General features: G+C 41.8%; 1 protein-coding gene across 1 annotated transcript in view; it reads left to right on the plus strand.

Moving 5' to 3' along the window:
• Positions 1-21,955, plus strand: part of Setbp1 (SET binding protein 1) — a 350,541-nt gene that overhangs the window by 235,256 nt on the left and 93,330 nt on the right. Inside the window, exon 4 of the mRNA XM_052155405.1 lies at positions 5,961-9,411. Within this exon, the coding sequence (XP_052011365.1) occupies positions 5,961-9,411 (3,451 nt within the window). The remainder of the gene's footprint in view (positions 1-5,960; positions 9,412-21,955) is intronic.

A 21,955-nucleotide genomic window follows, 5' to 3' on the forward strand; every position in this document is an offset into this window, starting at 1 on the left:
TCTTCTTCCTCTCCCCATCTCTCAATTTAGATTTCTTCTGTGTCCTTTCCATGCTTTGGAAGCTGCTTTGACTCCCACAGTGAAGTTTTCATTGTAGCTTTTGTTCAGATGCAAAGTTCACACATGCCAATTTCAGTATTCTTGTGATCTTTATACTGAGACTTCCCATCTAGTCATCAATGTCCATCTATCCATTTCTTTAAATATTTGAACATTTTCAGAATGGTTATTTCAGTCTAGTTTTATTTTCCTGATTGTGGGCATTTTTGTTCTATCTCTGTGCTTGTTTAAGAGTGTGTGTGTGTGTGTGTGTGTGTGTGTGTGTGTCACTTGCAAGAGAGTGAGCCTAGAACTAGACTGGCAACCAGTGAGCCAGCAATCTTCTGGTCTGTGTACCACACAGTTCTGGAGTTAAGGGTGACTCTGATCATGCTTATTTTTTTAAGGAGATACTGGGGATGTCAACTTGGATCCCCTTGATTGTGGGGCACATGTTCTTATTCACTGAGCTATCACAGAGGCCCACATTTAATAACTTTCCTATTATGTTCTAGATGTTCTATGTATATACTTGGTTCACACTACTTGTCTGTTTCTTCTCTGATGATACTGCATCATCTCAGTTCCCATTATTCCTGATCTTTTATGATGCTATCCTTTGTCTATCCAGGCCTTTGATGGTTAAGCTCAGTCAGCAGTACAAGTTGTCTCTTAAAATTCATATACATGCACATGCATATATACATGTGTCTGTGTGTGTGTGTGTGTGTGTGTGTGTGTGTGTGTGTGTGTGAGTATATGTGTGTATAAAGAAGCCAGAAATTTGAAAAAGAGTGGGGGTGTATGGGAGGAGTTAGAAGGGATAGAGCGAGGATTAGAAATGAGAAATGATGTAAATACTGTACACATGTAGAAGATCCTCCAAAAAATGCAAAAATATGCATCCATTAAAAGAAGAGTTTGTTACGTATCTTTTGTCCCATGGAACCAGAGACCCCGAACCCATGATTCAAACAAGGAACTCAGCGATGGTTGACTCTCTACCATGGGTGGTTCCAGGAAAGTACTTGGCTCATTAGAGGTCCTTGTAGCAAGTTCTATGCCCGTTTGGTATCTTTTGTGATTGCGAGGCTAAATGACTTTTCTTTGAGGAAGTGGCTGGTGTGTGTGTGTGTGTGTGTGTGTGTGTGTGTTGTGTTGCCAAATCCACTGACTGCAGTTCAAAAATGTTTTTTGGAAGATTCTAGGATTTGGCTAAACACTAGGATTTTGAAAACCACTGGAATAGGAATCTCCTGGCAATAGTACAGTCTCCCTGGTGGCTAAGCCAGGCTCTGTCTTAGATATGATCCAGGGTTCTGAATTCTGTCTGTTCACTGGCATTGCCTGAAAGCTTTGAAGGAAGTACTAGTTATTTGGGCTCACCACCAGAATGTTGACATAATTGCTCTGGATAGACCCCAGGTATGTTGTTTCTAACAAGACTCCCTGTGTGATTTCTAGCATAAAGCTAACATTGGACACTTTTAGTCTAAGCAGAGAGTTTGTGGTTCAATTCCTTGTCTCCAACACTCTGCTCTCAATCAAGTTTAAGCACTTGCTTCTAGTCCCAGAAGCAGAATGCCAGGACTCCCCAGAGCTCTGATGATTAGCATGGATTAAAAATTCCAGGCTGGGAGGTCAGGAATACCTGCATGCTCTCCCTTCTGGGAAGGTAATGCTCCCCCACCCCCAATCCCCAGCCTCCTGTGAAAGTGACCCTTCTGTAACTCTTATTCACATCCTTCCCTGAAATAGGAAACAGTGTTGGGGTTTCTTACCACGTAAATTGCAGAGTTCATGGAGCAAAACAGGAATGTTCAATGTTGCCAAATTGCATATCCTAACAGGCCTGTGGCGGTTTGCTCTGCATATTTACCACCAAAGTGCTGTGAATGTCATAGTAACTGCAGATGAGCCTGTGTTAAATCATTAGATCAGGGGGGATATAAATTTGTACATCAACATTATCTGGGGAGCCTGTTAATCTATGTATCTCTTCCTCCTACCCAGAGAGACTATGAGTTAGTGGGTCTTCAGAGGGCCAAGGAATCTGGATTCATAACTGGTACCTTAAGTGCTCCTGATACAGTGATCCAACACCACAACTGGAGAAGTACCAAGTGCCAAATTCAGAGATAAAGATTCCCTCGTGGCTTCATATTTCCCTGTGCTTATAAACCAAAATATCTCACAGACAGTAAATTTATATTAAAGGAGACATAGAAAGAAGCAAGGATAAAGATGACCCAAAAGAGTAGTTCATTTCTATGAGTTCTTGTTTATTTTCTTTTGATGAGTTTTATATATACATATACATATATTTTTCCTCTTCCATTCACCATATTTGTTTCTTGGAAAAAAAAAGAAAGACAGTTTAGCCTTAGATAAGCATGAATTAAGGCTCAAGTATTAATTTTCTGCCATTGTTTAGGAAATTTCAAGTGTTTCGTTAAAATGGACACAGAGAAGTGAGATATAGTAGGGATGGGGTGGTTTAAGCTTGTCACTCCCGGGGGCTGCAGAAGGCACAAAGAGGGAGCAGAGACCAAGAGGGGACACTTTCTAGACCATCTAAGAAGGAGCCTCCTACATCTCACTTCTCTTTGTCCATCCTGGCCTTGATGGGTCCTATCAAATTGTAAGAACAGCGGGGTCAGGCTGTCACCTAGAGAAAGACCAGAATAGCACATGAGCCTCACCTGGTCCCTGGCTACAACAGTACAGGCCCAACCATTCTCATCAGACTGAACCCCACCTTCTTAACAGCTACAAACCAGCAAGTAGAGTTAACTGGTAGCAAATGACAAGAGATATGGAAGAACTAACAGTATAAATAACATTAAGGGAAGGGGGTAACATGTAAGGAATGTAGGCCTTAAGTTGAGGGGAAGAGATGTTTTTATTGTTTGGTCAACACCTACTGTTTTTTAGCACTCCAGTTTCATTATGAGCCGTAATCAAATGAATGATGAATGTGTACAGCTGTATGTTTTGACATTTCACTAGGAACTTCAGCTAACTGTTATTTTTTCTTTTAGTTTCATACTTATTTTTATTTAAGTATATGAATATCTGTGTGTGCCCTATCTGTGCCTGTGAAGTTCAGTAGAAGATGGCATATCCCTGGGAGCTGGACCTACAGGCTGTTGTAAGCCACCTGAGCTGGGTGCTGGGAGCTAAACTCAGGATTTCTATAAGAACAGCATGAACTCTTAACCATCCCGCCATCTCTCCAATTGCTCTTTTATCTATTTATTAATTCAAAAACAGTCCTAACTGGCTCTGTGTACTTAGTTCTTTAGTAAGCTCTGGGAATTATAAATACATAAAAAGATAGGTAATATGTTTGTTTGTATGTCTGTTTGCTTGTTTTTATCTAAAAATACTTACAGTCTTAGAGAAAGACAAAAGTCTATATGGATTAAATACCACGTGGTACTGTAAGGACTGTGGTAGATGCTGTTATGAAAGTCAATGAAACGTGCAGAAAAGATAGTATAGGGAATCAGGTGTAACTGTGTTTGAAGCGCTAACTGTGTTTGCAAGCAATACATTACAGTGCTTAGCAAATTAATCTCATCATTGACAAAATGAAATACCCATAATAAGACGCACATTCTTTCATTCATTTGGTAAATGTTTATTGAGGGCCTGCTGTGTGCCAAGGCACCCTGATAGGTACTATATAATAAGCTAGAAAAGGAAGTGGGCATGTGTAATTCAATTATCATATAAAATCAAACACACAAAAATTAGCTACAGCTGGTTCAACAAAGGTGGATGTGTGTTTTCTCGGAAGCCTAAAATTGGGATATTTCTCTAAGGCTGAGGGACATCACTAGGATGAAGGCCATATAGCATGAGAAAGATGTTAATTGTGAACTCTGTTAGATGTCAAGGGTCAGCTCTTAGAACAGAGAACAGGTGGTTAGAGTCAGAGACCAAGTTTCCAGCCCTCACTGCATCACAAAGCCCCATCCATAGGGGGACTCCAATGACCAGTGCTGGGGACATGGAAGAGCCAGGACATATTGTGCCCAAGGTTGAACACAAGAATATTCATAGCTTATTTTACCTTAGTCTCAGCAATGCCATAGGATAAGTTACACACCATCCCAAAGGAATAGAAAACCTCAGATTCTTGACATGGATAAGTAGCAACCCCCTGATTCATAAAAAATAACTAAGTGACATTTAATATTTTATACTCCATTTTAAACTCATACATTTTATAGAAACTGGGATATAGCTTATGTGTACAGCAATAACCTCTAGTAGACAGCATCAAATGACAAGGTAATTCTGTATATATTGATGCTAATGGTGTTAATACTAGGGAGGTAATTCTGTATATATTGATGCTAACAGTATAAATACTACAAATTTCAAGATGACACTCCCCCCCCCCCAGGATGTGCATTGGTTTGACTCAGGAAGATTATCACACTTAAAAACCTATGTAGTGTGGTTATATAAACATACAATTTCACAAAGTCATAGTGACAAAATGTTCCTCTGAGTCCAATAGTTAAGATGATGCAAAAGCTGTTGAATTAAGACATTGAATTTTACCTCCAAAGCTTCTGCCATGTGTATCTGGATTCTTCAGGGAATTATCAGGAATGGGTTCTAGCAGTACATTAGTTTTATAGCCCCAAAGACAGATAGAAAGAGCTAAAAAATAGAAGATAGATAAGATAGGCGAGAGACTGATAGACTGTAGATGATGCATAGATATCGGACTCTTAGATATTACAGGAAAAACTGCCAAATTTTCTATACCCACCACCATATTTTTCTTAGGGTGAATGTTATAAGAAGTTTTTTTTTGATTTACTAATATTTCCCTTCTGTAACAAATCAGAAACTAATCTTTCCTATAAGTGTACCTCTATGGTTGTGACTTAAGCTTCGAATGACCCTGCAGTTGTGTCCTTGTATGGCTCTCAACTGTCTGAAATAGTGAAAGCATTTCACAATATCTCCAGTGAGGGTTAGCCTCCCATTCCTTTGTGCTTTTGTAGATGCTGATGTGTCTTGCTATTCTTTAGGAAGAAGTCCTAGGAAAAGTGTTGGAGACATTCACTCATTCGTGTAGGGAAAGCACAGATGCCATGGTACAGGAAGGGGATTTTTACAGATCACTATCTGTTCTTAGTACATTTGCTCTTTAAACTCAAGCTTCCTTTGGAGGCTTTCCTCAAAGAGTAGTAATCGCTAAATGCGGGCTCATGGATCCGAGCATGCTAGCCCTCAACCACAGCAGCATGCCCAGAGACAAAATGGGGATGGTGCATGTTTCTCCTGTGCCTTCTGCATGCCTTGAACTTGGGCCATTTTCACTGGAAGAACTCAGTGGTCCTTGCATACAAAGATACTGAGCTCTATAATGTGCAGTCCACACTGCACTAAATGGGGAATCACTGGAAGAGAATAGGAGACCTCTGAGGAGAAACTGGAGTAAGTAAGAGGCAGCCTGAATGAGGCAGAGGAGTGCCAGTTGGGGAGTTCAGGCTCTTGCTAACTTTGTTGCATCGGGCAGGAGTCTCCACTGCTTAAGTGTCAGCTTCTTTCTCAGAAGAGTCTAATCATTGCGCTCAAAGGCCTTGGGGTTACCACCTCCTCTCTTCCTATAGTTCTTCTCAGACTGCAATAAATCACATTCTTTAGAGGGGAAGGACAGCAATTTAAACATCCTTGCTAATGTCCAAATCCAGTGCCATATATATCTTTAGTCCCATAATTGAGAAAATTTCCTCTCTCTCTCTCCAAAACAGTCTGAAATTCAGGAAAATATGAGCATAATCACTTATTTCAAATTTTAAAACAATGAAACTGTTAGACAGGAAACTTTAAGAAGTTCCAACATGTTCATCTTTCTTTTTCTTTCTTTTCCTCTCCACTTTCTCCACTCTCAGGCATACGAGAGGTCCCAGAAACACTCAACACTTCAGTATGACCCAGGTCTCTCCCAGGGCTTCACCAGTGACACCTTAAAACCAAAGCACCAGCAAAAAAGCAGCAGCCAGAGCCACATGGACTGGTCCTCCAACTCTGACAGTGGACCAGCTACTCAGAATTGCTTCATCAGTCCAGAGTCTGGCAGAGACACTGCAAGCACCAGCAAGATCCCAGCTCTTGAACCCGTGACTTCCTTTGCAAAGGCCCAGAGTAAAAAAGGCAGTACAGGGGGTTCCTGGAGTCAGTTGTCCAGCAGCAGCAGCAAAGACCTGCTCTTGGGAAATGTGGTACCATCCCCTAGTAGCCACAGCTCCCCAGCGACCCCTAGCAACTCAGCTGAGGGCAATGGACTCCAGCCATTGGGAGATCAAGATGGAGGAAGTACAAAGGAACTCCCAGAACCACCCACTATCAGTAGCAAGAAGAAGTCAAGTAAAAAAGATACGATAAGCCAAACCATACCAAACTCAGATCTGGATTGGGTCAAGAGTGCCCAGAAAGCATTTGAAACCACAGAAGGGAAAAGAGAAACCTACTCTGCAGACAATGCTCAAGAGGTATCGCCAACCCAGCAGAGCATCAGTTCCATCAGTAATCCGGAAAATGATTCCAGTCATGTCCGGATTACTATCCCCATAAAGACACCTTCTCTGGATCCAACCAACCATAAGAGGAAAAAGAGGCAGTCTATTAAGGCTGTGGTGGAAAAAATCATCCCGGAGAAAGCACTGACTTCAGGGATTACTATGAGCAGTGAAGTTGTTAATAGGATACTTTCCAACTCAGAGGGAAGTAAGAAAGACCCTCGAGTCCCAAAGTTGGGAAAGATGATAGAGAATGAGTCCCCCTCAGCTGGCCTTGAAACAGGTGGGAACGCTGAGAAAATTGTCCCTGGAGGTGTGTCCAAGCAGAGGAAACCACCCATGGTCATGACGTCACCTACACGCACAGAGCACGCTCCATCAGGAAAGCTGCCTGAGATCCAGCACCCCAAGTTTGCTGCAAAAAGGAGGTGTAGCAAGGCAAAACCTCCAGCTATGCTTCGAGAGGCAGTCTTAGCTACCGCTGAGAAACTGATGGTGGAGCCACCGTCTGCTTACCCCATTACCCCATCCAGCCCTCTATACACCAACACGGACAGTCTTACTGTGATCACACCAGTCAAAAAGAAGCGGGGACGACCAAAGAAGCAACCTCTACTCACCGTGGAGACGATTCACGAAGGTACTTCCACTAGCCCCGTCAGTCCAATAAGCAGAGAGTTTCCTGGCACCAAGAAAAGAAAGAGGCGGCGCAATCTGGCTAAGCTGGCCCAGTTAGTGCCCGGAGAAGACAAACCCATGAGTGAGATGAAGTTTCACAAAAAGGTTGGAAAGCTTGGTGTGTTGGATAAGAAGACCATCAAAACGATCAATAAGATGAAGACGCTCAAGAGAAAAAATATCTTAAATCAGATCTTGACCTGTTCCAGCAGCGTGGCCGTAAAGGCCAAAGCTCCCCCAGAGACCAATCCTGGAGCAGCATCTATTGAAAGTAAACTGGGAAAGCAGATTAATGTCAGCAAGAGAGGAACCATTTACATAGGCAAGAAGAGGGGCAGGAAGCCCAGAACGGAGCCGCCACCCACATCCGAGGAACCCAAAACAGCCATCAAGCACCCCAGGCCTGTCTCCAGCCAGCCAGATGTTCCAGCTGTGCCTTCCAGCTTCCAGTGCCCTGTGGCTTCTTCACCAGCAGCTATGCACCCACTTTCAACACAGTTAGGTGGGTCCAATGGCAACCTGAGCCCCGCCAGCACTGAAACCAATTTTTCAGAATTGAAAACTATGCCGAACCTCCAGCCCATCAGTGCTCTTCCAACCAAAACCCAGAAGGGAATCCACAGTGGGACCTGGAAGCTGTCCCCACCCCGGCTGATGGCCAACTCCCCTTCACACCTTTGTGAGATTGGCTCACTGAAGGAGATAACATTGTCCCCAGTGAGTGAGTCCCACAGTGAGGAGACCATCCCGAGCGACAGTGGCATTGGGACAGACAACAACAGCACCTCCGACCAAGCAGAGAAGAGTTCTGAATCCCGGCGGAGGTACTCTTTCGACTTCTGTTCCCTGGACAACCCAGAGGCCATTCCATCCGACACCAGCACAAAGAACCGGCACGGCCACCGGCAGAAGCATCTCATTGTGGACACTTTTCTGGCCCACGAAAGCCTCAAGAAGCCAAAGCACAAGAGGAAACGGAAGAGCCTGCAAAACCGCGATGATCTCCAGTTCCTGGCTGAGCTGGAAGAGCTCATCACCAAGTTTCAAGTGTTCAGGATCTCCCACCGGGGCTACACTTTTTACCATGAGAATCCATATCCCAGCATCTTTAGGATTAACTTTGATCACTATTACCCGGTGCCATATATCCAGTATGACCCATTGCTCTATCTTTGTAGGACTTCAGACTTGAAGTCAAAGAAGAAGCGTGGTAGGCCTGCAAAAACCAATGACACCATGACAAAGGTGCCTTTTTTACAGGGGTTCAGCTACCCTATTCCCAGTGGAAGTTACTATGCACCCTATGGAATGCCTTACACATCAATGCCTATGATGAACCTCGGTTACTATGGTCAGTATCCAGCTCCTCTGTACCTATCACACACACTTGGAGCCGCGTCCCCATTCATGAGGCCGACAGTGCCACCACCCCAGTTCCATACAAGTTCCCATGTAAAGATGTCTGGGGCAACGAAACATAAAGCCAAGCATGGAGTCCACTTGCAGGGAACCGTAGGCATGGGCCTTGGTGACATACAGCCATCCCTGAACCCTCCCAAGGTGGGTGGGGCCACTCTGTCCAGCAGTAGGCTCCACAAGAGGAAACACAAACATAAGCGTAAGCACAAGGAAGACCGAATCCTAGGGACCCACGACAACCTGAGTGGTCTCTTTGCAGGCAAAGCCACAGGCTTCTCCAGCCACCTCCTGAGCGAGCGGCTCAGCAGTTCTGACAAAGAGCTCCCATTAGTGAGCGAAAAGAGCAAACACAAGGAGAGACAGAAGCACCAGCACAGTGAGGCCAGCCACAAGGTTTCCAAGAACAACTTTGAAGTGGACACCCTGTCTACGCTGTCTCTTTCTGATGCCCAGCACTGGACACAGGCCAAGGACAAAGGTGACTTGAGCAGTGAGCCTGTAGAGTCCTGTGCTAAAAGGTACTCTGGCAGTGGTGGAGACAGCACAAGATCGGAGGGTCTGGATGTGTTCAGTGAAATGAATCCTTCCAGCGACAAGTGGGACGGTGACATGGGTGGGAGTAAGAGGAGGAGCTTTGACGGCTTTGGAACGTACAGGGAGAAGGACATCCAAGCCTTCAAGATGAATCGCAAGGAGAGGGGTTCTTATGAGTCCTCCATGTCTCCAGGTAAGACCACGTTTTTCTCTAGACTTGCACTTGCCAGTTGTTTAAGTTGTGGACTTTGCAGTCTGAAGGCCAATCATGCTGGGTACATGTTTTACCACAGGTGGGGGGAGCAAAATACAAATAGGCCTACTTGCATATTTGGATTTGCTTTGTATTTTATATACTGTTTACATGGTTTGCCTGTCTTTCTGTTCTACCAAAGCCAAAGCCTAAGACAGCCTCAGCAACTCTCTAAATGACAGACATATGTGCTACAACTGTACTTTTTGATGAAGACACTCTTCTTATGTTAGTGGGTCCTGATGATTTGGTATAGTTTGCTAGTTGAAGGCTCTAAAAGTGAATAGAATACCAACATCTGAAGAATGCCAAGGCTAAATGAGAATGACATTGACTGTGTGTGACATCCTGTCAATAGGAATCACCAATCTTAGATGAGAAATGGAAGCTAATGATCAAAGAATCCTCAAGTCTAACCAGTCAGAAAGCCACAGCCCTAAACCATGTTATCTGTTCTTTACCATGATCATTGGACAAGCTGGCACAGTCAGGACCATAAATGGAGCCCTTGACTGCATTCACAACATTGCATGCACTAAGGGAAGTAGCTTGGAGGAAGGTATTTTGCATCTCCTTTACAACAGAACCATGTCCCTGTGATTTTTAGAACACCCACTAAATTGGGATCTTCACTCACTGATGTCTAAATGAATATGTTCGTTGCTTCCAGAAAGATCTTCCTTCCTGTCAGTTACTGGCAGAATTTCTTTGAGGCTTCCCTGTCCTCACAAATCTTTCCCTGTCATTCAGTCTTATAATTTGTCAGACATATCCCTGTGTTCCTGTCCTTATAGTACATAAATGCTGAGACTCTGAAGAGTGCATAATTCCTTGGAAATTCCTTTAATGGGAATTGAAGAAGCTAAAAGAGTATCTTGCATGTCTATTGTCCCCAAATGGTGTAAAACACTCTGGCTAAAGCCTGGTTTTAAGGGTCTCTTTGCACACTGTAAGGATGTGGATATAATATTTTATCTCTGTTTATCTTTAGGGTAAAGATAAACACTTGCTCTCTGTCTTCCTGGAGAATCTACAAATAGTGACTGTGAAAACAGTCAACTCAAATGCCAATGAACTTCAGTTAGAAACTACTAAAGATTGTGTCATGTTGCTAGTAATTTATGAGTTGTCATGGTGGTTCATTGTCTTCTTAATGAAAGAAATTAGATTGTAGTCATGTCTCCTCGATATGGAGACAGTGGTGAATGTCACAATTTGTCCGTCTATTCTGCCTGGCCAGAGTAGCTGGAGTTTTGCCATTTCCCACTCAAAAGACTTCTCTGAAGTTACCTGGTTTCTTGGAGAGCCTAGTTGAACCCTGCCTGTCATGGCCATTGCATTAAATATGGACATGAGAAATGCTGGTCTTTTAAAAGCATGATAGCATTGATCAACTCAAGCTGAACTAGTCAGACAAAGAGTTTTGGTGACTTTTTGTTTGATGTTTTTAAGCATCATTTAGCTAAAAAAAATAATAATAAAAGTAGAGTTGTGCTCAGGAGTTATAAGAATCTAAGGTTCATAGACATGGGGGGAAAATCCCAGAAGCAAAAATCAGCTGCCTTGGCATGTCTCATTCAGATTTTTCTGTGGCCAGACATTTTTGTTGGGTACTCAATGAATTGTGATGGTTTCCCATTGGTGGTTTATCTCTAGATACTGTGAGTGCTCCTGGGGGAGTCCTCACTATGGCAATACATTCACATGGTTGCTACTTGTTTATTCAAAACCCTCCATCTATTGTCTATATTCCCATGTGATATTCAGCTTACCATATGAGAGAGAAAGAAATAGCCATCCTGCCAACATTCTGAAAGTGAGCAGAGCTTCAGCAAAAGAACATGGTGTTAGGCTCAGTTCCTTCATGAAACATCTATTGGCATTCCTCTTTTTGGGGTATTATATATTTTAGGTATTATTTGGGTAAATATTCATCATTCAGAGAAGAGGACCAGGAACATGGGTAGTGTGTTTGAGTGGCTAAAGTTATATTTCATCTATTCCTTCCTAATATGTTTTCTGCAAACCTAACCTATAGATGCACATTGAGTGTTGTTTATCCAAAATACTTGAAGGCCAGAACTATTTTAAATTTCAGATTTCTTTATTTTCAAATATTTGCATTTATATAATGAGACATCTTGGGGATAAGAGCAGGGTCTAAACACAAAATTCATTTATATTTCATATGTAGCACACATACACACACAGCCTGATCATCATTTTATATGATCTCTTAAATATGTTTTTGGTGGAAAATAAAATTTATAGTATGAGAATTTTCTAATTATGTCATTGATGTCTAAAATGTTTTAGTTTTTAGAGTATTTTAGATTCTGGATTTTCAGATGTTTGTCTGGTATTATTGTTTTTCAATGACAAATCCAAACAAAAGACTCAAAGAGAGCCAATGATTTCCGTGTTCACACAGCTGTCTGGTTTGAAGCTGAGAAAGCTTAGCCTTTGTCTCCTGCACCCAGTGCAGCTACAACTCACACACTGATCAAGGGCAAGTCCAGAACACGGGTCCTGTTTCCCGAGTGTCCACATGAATAATGTGCCTGTCCTTCTGACTCCATCTTCCAATGACATACACACCCTTTGTCACTCACAAATGATCTTGTGACATTTGCAGAAGAAAGCAATTAAAGAAAGTATGTATTCTTTTACTTAGTCCCCGACTTGAGAAGAAGGGACCTTCACTGCCCCTTTCTAAACATAAGGTGAAAATAACTCTCAGTAATGTGAGCATCTCTCCTTTCTGACTTCCCACTCTCTGACAGTTCTTGCCACTACTCTGTGTCAGTATTTTATCTGGCCATCCCACCCCCAACTCATTAATGGATCATAATCATAGATGGCTTTTGTGTCTAGGTAAATTAACCTCATGTTTCTGCTCCTCTTGTTGAATAGCCCCGCCCTTTTGCCCTTTGACCTATCATTGCCCGGGTTCTGCATGTCTTCACTAATTCTGCAGCCCAAAACATTAGGCAAAAATATCTTTGGATCTATTTAGAACCCAGTGTCCGAGTCTGTCAGAAATTTCCTGGAGGGCATCTTCCTTAAAATAAATTTTTCAAAAAGCATGAAGTCTTTGAATAGATAAGAAGTGGGTTAAGTGAGGGCAAGATTGCTGAAGCTATTGGAAGCTTCCAGAAACTGCATCCAACTGGTGGTTCTGGTTGAGGTGGACAACACTAACACTCATGATGGGAAGCATGCAGCTGGGTTTTCCATGGTTTCTCTTCCTGTACTCTTTGCTGTGCCATGCTGGATTCGCGTCTTCCACCTCTGAACGTACCGTTTCACATAAGCTAGCTTTCTATAAAATACATACATCTGTTATAGGGATGTCATTCTATAACCTACTGAGGACCAGATTTAGGAGCTCAGTGGAGAGAGGGTCTTGCACCCTCCCTGAGATCAGAGTTGATGAAAGACACCATATAAATGTAAGTCATTACCATTATGGAGAAAGGAATTAGAGACCCCATTTAGCAAAGGCAGCAATTGCACACTCCATTTCATCCTTCCTGCCTGGCAAATTCTTCATCCCCCACACCCTGGCCCTGCCAATGATTGTGTTGCCTCATCAGCTTCCTTACAATCATGCACAGGCTTCTTCCTAGTTCTCCTTTCATCCCTTCCCTGTCTCCTCTCTCAGGAGGCAGTGGCTTTTTGGACTTATTTTCTGGACGCATACCATCTGCTAAAAATCACCATTTTCTAAAATGCTTGTTTTGTGCCAAAAGTGTATAAATAATGGAAAGGGATAGCCTCCGATTCATACTTAGCAGCATTATTTGAGGCTCCCTGTCACCAGACATCAGTATCCCCCCACACATGCCCAGACTTCCAAAAGAGCAAACCTGTCCAGATTTGACAGTGCATAGTCAGAATGATGCCACGCGCCTCCAAAGCCAAACCCCATAGGTGCTGGGGGGATATCTCCTGTGTGGCTGATGATCTTCTTCTTCAGATTTCCTGAAAGAAAGCTTTGCATATTTTGACCTAAAACTCTGTCACGTATGGCATATCACAAATGAACCTGTGGTCCAGGCTCTTCTCAAATAATGGAAAACCAGTAACAGGAGTCTATTTGCATATGGTAACTCTTAGTTCAGCACCATTTTTAGACAAGGAAGCCAGCCCTCATGCCCAGATGTCAAACACCTGCCTTGTGATGAATGGGGGTTGAGAATTAATCCTGAATTCACCTCTCAGATATCAGAACCCAGCTGTGTAGGTGACCAGATCCACTGGAGCCTGGCCCACCCCACCTCTGGTGGCTACTGTCTTACCCTTTGCCAGCTCCTCTTATCAGCACTGCAGGACATTTGGGGAGACAGAACCTGCTGTCACTCATCAACATGACATGGACACCTGATCAATTTCAGGGACATTCTGAAGTTTCTGAATGTTTGTTTCCCAAGTTTAAGAAGGTTCCTGCAGGATGGAATGTTTCATCTTCTTTTAGAACAGTGGTTCTCAACCTGCCTAGTGATGTGACCCTTTAATACAGTTCCTCAGAGTGGTGGTGACCATTAAATTATTCTTGTTCCTACTTCATAACTGTAATTTTGTACTGTTATGAATTGTAATGTAAGAGTCTGTTTTCTGATGGTCTTAGGTGATTCTTGTGAAAGGATCCTTCAAACTCAAAGGTATTGCAACCTACCAGTTGAAAACTACTGCTTTAGAACATGCTGTGTCTTATCCTTAAGCTATCTTATCTTATCTGTGTCTGTATCTTGCCTCCAAGATGGAAGAATTAAGTAGAAATTACTATATAGTAGTCTTGAAGGCATAAATTAGATATTTTGGGAAAGGAGATGGTGAGGATGTTCAGGAAAGTGGGTAAGAAGCATAGCATTGAAAGGGAGCCATCTATATGATTTGGCAAGATAGCATTGGGAAATTATCATTAGTTGTTCCATTGAGGTTTAGATCTGGATTTCTGGAATCATGGGAAATAAAGTAACAAAGGATTGTGTGATCATCTGTTAAGGACTCTTCCCCCACATTTAGAGGGTCATATTTAATTAAGTAGCTATAGTGGGAAACTACTTTTTTAATCATGTAAAAGTTATTGTATTTCTTATCTTTCTTTATCCCTCTTCCAGACCTGTCCTGGCTAAATTTGCACAGTTCGTGTACTGCCCCCACTGATTAGTTGGTATTCCCTTATGTGTTTGGATGGCATCCGCCACGTCACCCTCAATCACACATGACAAATATAACAAAGACCTCATTATGCAAATTGGTGTTCAAACAAACACATCATCAAAGAACATTGTTGACTCATTTTTCCCTTTTCTAAATATTTTATTCTATTATTTTATGTATATAAGTATTTTGCCAGCATATATGTTTGTATTCTACCTGTATGTTTTCTGTCCAAGGAAGCTAGAAGGGGGCTTTGGGTCCCTTGAGACTGGAGTTACAGATGGCTGCAAACTATCTTGTGGGTGTTGAAAACAGAACCTAGTTCCTCTGGAAAAGCAACAAAGACCCTTAACATCTGAACCAAATCTTCAGGTCCTCATTTTATTTTTCTAGCTAAAGTTAAGGAACATTCTAATATTTTGGTTCCAGACAATTAAGACTCATGACACTTGAACCAAACTAGAGAAAGTAGATTCTCTGGTGAGGCAAAGAAGCCACCATTAAGTCAGAGATTGCCAGTACATCGAAGACCTTGAAATTAACCAAAGAAGAGAACCATGCTGGATAAAGAAACAGATGGAAGAAATGACACATTGAACAGAGACATGGGATAATAGAAATCAGAGAAGATGAAAGAACTAATACAATACTGCTAGAGGGAAGCTGAGGGTTCCAAGAAGACAGTGTCTAAAAAACTGGTGTGTAGAGCTGGAAGCTGAGAGCCCATAGATGATGGGGCTTAGGTGAGGGTTTGCATGAACATACTAATGGCCTGAAAGCAAGAGAAACGTGTGTAATTATTTATTAGGTGCTTATATGTTTGTGGCTTGGTAGGTAGGCTATGTATTACATCCAGATGGCAAAGTTAATGAGTGAGTAGTTACATCACGGGTTTCACCCAGCATGGGTAACTTGGAAATCAAACACAAAGTCCTCCTCACTCTTATTTCACTCCCTGTGTAGGCAATGGAACTGTAAGGCTCTAGAACAGAAAAAGAAACAGAGAGTAGCACAAGCAGATTTTGAACATGATAATGACTATCAGAAAACTTCTGAAACTTGTTATTTTTGCTGCCATAGAAACCAGCTATGACAGTATGGTACATGGAGGACACTCCCAGTTTCCATAGGTTCTGATAAATGTATCTTTCACTTAACATTTTATGTGCTCAAAGCCTTAGCTCAGTCCTCCAGAACTGTCTGCTACTGTGTAAAGTATACTCACACATTTAAAATCACTTCAAAACTGTTTTGGTTGCATATTCCTGAAATCCCAATACTTGGGAGGTAGAGATAAGAAGATAGGTAGTTTACACTCATCTTTGACCACACAGTGAATTTGAGACTATCCTGGGCTACATGTCTTTGTTTCAAAAACTATTGAAAAATAAAAATAATTGTATACTCTTCATTCATTCAATACATAGTATAGTGACAAGAACAATTAGGGAAAACGGAAGAAAATAAAAAGCAATGGTGAGAAGTGACCATTTATACATATAAACATGCATACATACACACATGCATACATACACGTGATATATATTATATAACACAGGCCAAGTAACTACTGACTCATTGGACAGCAATGAAAGCTATGGAACTCCAGAATCCAAAATAACAATACATTCAGTGAAAGATAACACCCTGAATCTAGGATAGCAGTGCACTGTAGAAGAATGTCACAACAGCATCAGCTGGGTGGACAGCACAGTTAAGGATTCAGGTTAGGATACAGGAAGAAACCCAGTTAGATTAACATTTGTAGTGAAATGAGGATAGATTTTCAAGTGACATAGTTTCATAAGTAGAATATGCAACTGTATCATGGATGAAGAGAGGATACAATTGAAGAGTAATGAACCTAAAAGCTTTTGAATGGGTAAGAAGGGCTACAAGAAATGATAAAGTACCAGGAAGCATGCCTATTCTCCAGGACACTGTATGGTACTGTATGGTACCACACAAAGGTGGTGGATACAGCCACACATACAGGGTGCTTAGAATAAAGGGAGTTTATATGTCCAATGACTAGAAAGAGATGCCTGATGCATTCCTTAAGAAAACAAAATGTTGTTGAAAGCTAGTTAATATTAGTGTTTGTACTGTTGCATAAGGATTCAGGATAAGCTATATCAAGAAGAAAACCCCATGGGTAATGGTGGGACAAGATACAATAGGGGCCTGGGCTGTAGTTCCTCACTCTGGCCTGGAGAACAGGAGATGTAAAAGATGGGTGATGAGTCAGTTAGAATTGTCACTGTTCCTGTTGATGGAGAATCTGGAGATCCTCGCCCTGGGAAGAAAGTCTTCCTCTGTCACATGTCTGAATAGGTTGTTAGACTTTTCAAAACATATCACATTTGACCAATCTTGAATATTTATTGAGGCATGCAGAATGTTGTTTCTTCCCTACTTGTCAGATGGACGAATTAGCAGAACCCAGTGTCTCCTGGCTAGATTTGCACAGAAAAGCAACCCAGGTTTCATTAAATTTCCCAGCATTATTTTACTTCTTAAGTCTTTGACAAGGTCAATAATGTGACTCAGCTTCTGAGCTATCCTGCTGGAGATCTTGCCAACGGAACAGACTGTGGAAGCTGGAATAATCTACTAGCCAAAAGTCACTGAGTTCTTGCTAAAAAATATTTCTGATGTGAAGGTAGTACTTTGGAGCCAGCTAAAGCCCAGGACATAAGAGAAACATTAAGGGCTATGGTGTTTTTAATCCATCTGAGAATACAGACTGGGTGTGTTATATGGACAACCTGAAAACCACAAAGTGCATCCAGAACAGAATAAGAGGGTCCTTTCTCACCTCCTTTCCATGACACAGAAGTTAGTATTTAAGTATGTATTGTTAAGGAACAGTTCCCTGCAAGTGGAGGAATATATACTTGTGTGCCTACAAAGAAGAGGAGGCTAACAATGAGAAGAAGGAAGCAAGTCTGAGGGAACCCTGAGGCTAGGACTACATGTCAAAGTCAAAATTGTTAGAGGGAAAAAATATGTCCACTTTTAAATGTCTACCATATATTAGGATGGATTTGTATTGCCTTATCATAATTCATATTACAGATAAGACCAACAAGGCAAAAGCATTTTTCTTATTGGATGTAATTCTTTATTTTGCTTTGTTTTTATGTCACATTTAATCCAAAACCAACAATTGTCTCATATGTGTAAGGCGTAGTCTTGGATGATTTTGTAGCAATTATTACATAAAGGACACGTTTTCAGCCTTGAGAAACATTGTCTTAATCCTACATGTTTGTATTAATCTGTAATCTAACCTTACATCCTGTTAGTACTGAGTTCTGTTTTCTCCTCAAGGTCCCAACAGCAACAACAGAGATAAACTCTCTGCCCAGAAGCATTTGGCTTGAAGGCATCTAATACACCTAAACAAACAAACAAACAAACAAACAAACATGGTCCCTGAGAAGATTATAGGTTAAAAAGGAGTCATAGCAACTCACTAAGGACCTTACAGGGTTTGGCTGTGTCTCAAAACTGGACATTTTTATTGTTTCATTCTATTAAATGTTAAGAGTCTTATTAGTAAAGAAAAATTGGAAGAGATTAAAAAGGAAAAGGTACACTCCCTATAGTCCCAATGTCCCCAATAGGCACCATGATAGTATAAGCAAACTGGTCCCCAACCAGAGATAATCATCACTATGCATCTGCATCTTTCACCATCGAGTTTCCTCCTATTCCCTAGTGGAAGTTACAATAAATCAACTTCCCCTCCATCTGCTCCTCTTCCTCCTCTCTCGCTATCACTTCTTTACTTATCTGCTCTTTCAAGTTTTCTCCTGAATGCCTCTTCATATTAGACTATGATAACCATTCCTTCTGCATTTGTCACTACCCACGCAGGGAATACATTTTCAAAATAAATGCAGCAGCAAACATGAAACCATCAGATTTCCAAATTTTCCTGTGTAGCTAAAGTCATCATAAGACTTACAGTGCCAAGACAGGAACCCAAATGGGGATAAATTAGTCAGGACAAGAGACAATTGCCAAAATACTTTCCTCAGAGTCACTGAGTATGAATCTTTTTTTTTCCATAGCAGAATGGGACAATGTTGAATAATCTAGCCAGTTTCAGTTACAAATGCTATCTCTATTTCACTTAGATATATGCCTGTACATGTACACACACAAACACATACACATAAGCACACGGGTGCACACGTGTGTGCGCACAGAGAGAGAGAAAGAGAGATAGAGAGACAGAGAGACAGAGACAGAGAATATGAATTACCTAGCCAGTCATAACTCGTCCCATCGGTCAGTGTTGTCATTACTTGTATTATGTGCACTTAGAGGGAAGTCACTGGCTGTTAATTTTAGGCTACAATATAAAGGGATAACTAGCACTTCTTAGTTTCCTTCCTGATACACCTGTGGATATATGTAAAGTGAAGTTAGAAAGCTTTACCTCCCATTTCAGAAGGAGGTTCTGCTCTGCCTCTGTTAGCTTACAATGCCATGTGCTGCACTTGGGGTCAGTGTGTGAGACACAAGGCAAAGAAAGCATCCTCCTAAAAAGCTCTTCAATGTCTGTCGGCAGTTCCAGTGTCACAGAGGATTTGGTCAAGCAGCAGGTCGGCTTTTCTTCAGTTATTTTTCTAAGTCCACTTCATATTACCTATGAAAGAGGAGTCACTTTCCAAGTATCTGCCTCGAAGTGGAGAGTCCAGTTTCTGAGAGTTGGTTCTGCCAAAGGCAAGGACACTGAGCACTGGATTCTATTATGTAAGCCATCCCCAGACTTGTGTGTCTGCTCCACTATACCACAAAAACCATCAAGAACCCTGAACCACAGCATCCCTGTGGGCTCACCTTCCCTCAGGGCACAGTTGTGATTTGTGGATCCTGAACAATGCGTCTGTAATTGAGGTACGCATTTTGTTCTTTGGAAAACAGGAAGCCAAGCCCTCTGGTATCAGTTTCTGGCTCACAACCCTAACTAAAAAATATAAATTATTTAAGTATAAAAAGAAAACTATAGTAGTTTTTCAGAGAACATCTCTGAAGCCAGCTGTAGTTACATGAATAATTGATGCCAGGTGTGGAAATATGAATTCCTGATGTGTCAAGTCCAAATTCTGGGTATTAAAAGACCCTTTGTGGTCGTCCCACACAGGTCTTGTTTTATCTCCTTATCATTTCTACTCATTTCCTTGCTGAGAGTTCTGTTAATACTCCTCTATGTCCTATTAGCCCTTCATCTGAGTCTCCAGGCACTGCCCTGGCCTCCTTCATGTATAATGGCTGTGTTTTTACCTGCCTTCCAAACCATACCTATAAGCGTCCTTAGCTAGGCCAGCACCCCTGCTTCTGTGACGTGACTAACACTTCCCTTTCTACTTTGTTGCTCATTTTCCCTTGGCCCTGTGTTCATTACATTTTTGTTACAAAGAGATGTATCTGCTCACCCACATCAAATCTGAGTGAGGCCGGAAGATCAGGATCTGAGGGTGCTATGATCTGTGTGGCTCAAGTGATCCTTGAGTTGATGTTGAGAACAGATGTCACGGACCAGCTGAATGAGCTCATCTTTGCAAAGTGGCAACCACTTTGAGAAGCAATTGCTCAAAAACAATTTTTTTTAGCTTCAAAGGCAAACAATATAGCGAGAAAATCCCAAGAGTTCAAGATGTTGATGTGTTCAAGATGAAGACACTGACCTCCCTACACCAGCACCACTACCAATTTCATGACCTTTGGCCAGGGAACCTCTCCAGTGCACCTTTTCCTTGTCTTAAAAGTGAAAGTATTAATATCTACATTAAGAGCCAACTAAAGGTAGAATATACATAGCCCCCACCACCACCACCACCACCTGGCGTACATTGCTTCTCTCCTTTCATTTCCATTTTGGATAATATATTTAAGCAGAGAAAATACAGCACAACAGACAGCTCTCAAATGGCATCCTTCCGAAACAGCAAGCTTCTCTTCCCCATATGCTCCCACCTGGGTGAGGCAGAATCTGCTCTGAACACACTGAAGTGCATGGAGAGGCTGGACCACAGTTGTATCTGATGATGAGGATAAAGTCACAAGGTGATACAATTATGGAGAATAAGCAATGAAAGCACACATCATGAGAAAATGGAGTTCCTTGTGTTTGTATCATTCGCAGGATGGTCTTGGTGGAAACTCAGTCTCTTGGCATTTGATCTGTCATAGTAAGAGTGCCTAGCACCAGTTCCCATTTCATGGACCAGTTTATTTGCAACCCAAACCATAGTGCAGCCATAAAGAGAGAAATGGGACTTGTCCTCATTTTCCAGTTCTGCCTTGACAAAGTCCAAAAACTTAGCAACTTAAAGCAATTCAGAGCTATTTCAGTTTCTACAGAGCAGAAGTCTACTGGGCCTTGCTGTGTCCTTTGCTAAACCCCACCAGGAGCTGAAGTCAAGGTGTGGTGGAAGCTCTCTGTTCCTTACTAGAGCTTGTGGGGTACCAGTCACTTTCTGTGTGTGCAGGAAGAAGAGTGCTAGGTGTTATCAGCAAGAGGAGACCAGTTAAGTAGAATGGTATGGTAACAGCTGTGTCTGGGGTCAGCTCCAACAGTCCTGTGGCACCTTGATTATTTAGGTGGCTCTGGAACATCTTACAGTCATGTATCTATAGTTATGTATCTGCATAGCTTAGGGACCTGCTTGTCATCAAGTCATAGTGTAAGTGCTAAGGGGACATGCACAGAACATGTATAAAATCAAGATGCTTTTCACTCTTAGCTTCTTTTCACAGTGCAGAATTGTTGTTGGTCTGCTCTATGCGAACAGAAAAATAACTCCTTTGCTTGCATTTCTTCCTGACATTTCTTTTCGGTGGGAGTGAGGGCTGGGGGCTCTCTCAACACACACTGTAACTCCTGGAGCTGCTCTGTGGCATTTTCACAAAATACCAACCACCAGGATCTCATAATCACAAAAACATGTGCTTTCTCCTCAGATCCACTGAAATTCTTTCTCTCATTAAAAAATAGAAAGTTCCGAAATTAAATTAGAAAGCTGAACTTGGTATCTCTAAATTCTTTTGGCTTCTTGGAGTGGGGTGGGGTACAGTTGCCCAAATTTCCTCTCGGTTAAATACCCTTGAATGGGAAAAATTGTGCAAAATATCTGAAGAGTTGAGATGCTGACATGAGGGTGAATTTATATTTCATTGGTATTAAAAGGGAAGAAGAAAAACCCTCAGTTACGTTTAATCTTTAGGAACGTAGAACCCCATCCAACCCGCGAACTGTTGGCAGAATCCTAACTCTACACAAAATGTTCTTTTAAACTGTTTC

The sequence above is a fragment of the Apodemus sylvaticus genome, chromosome 13 (assembly GCF_947179515.1).
Source record: "Apodemus sylvaticus chromosome 13, mApoSyl1.1, whole genome shotgun sequence".
Taxonomy (NCBI): Eukaryota; Metazoa; Chordata; class Mammalia; order Rodentia; family Muridae; genus Apodemus; species Apodemus sylvaticus.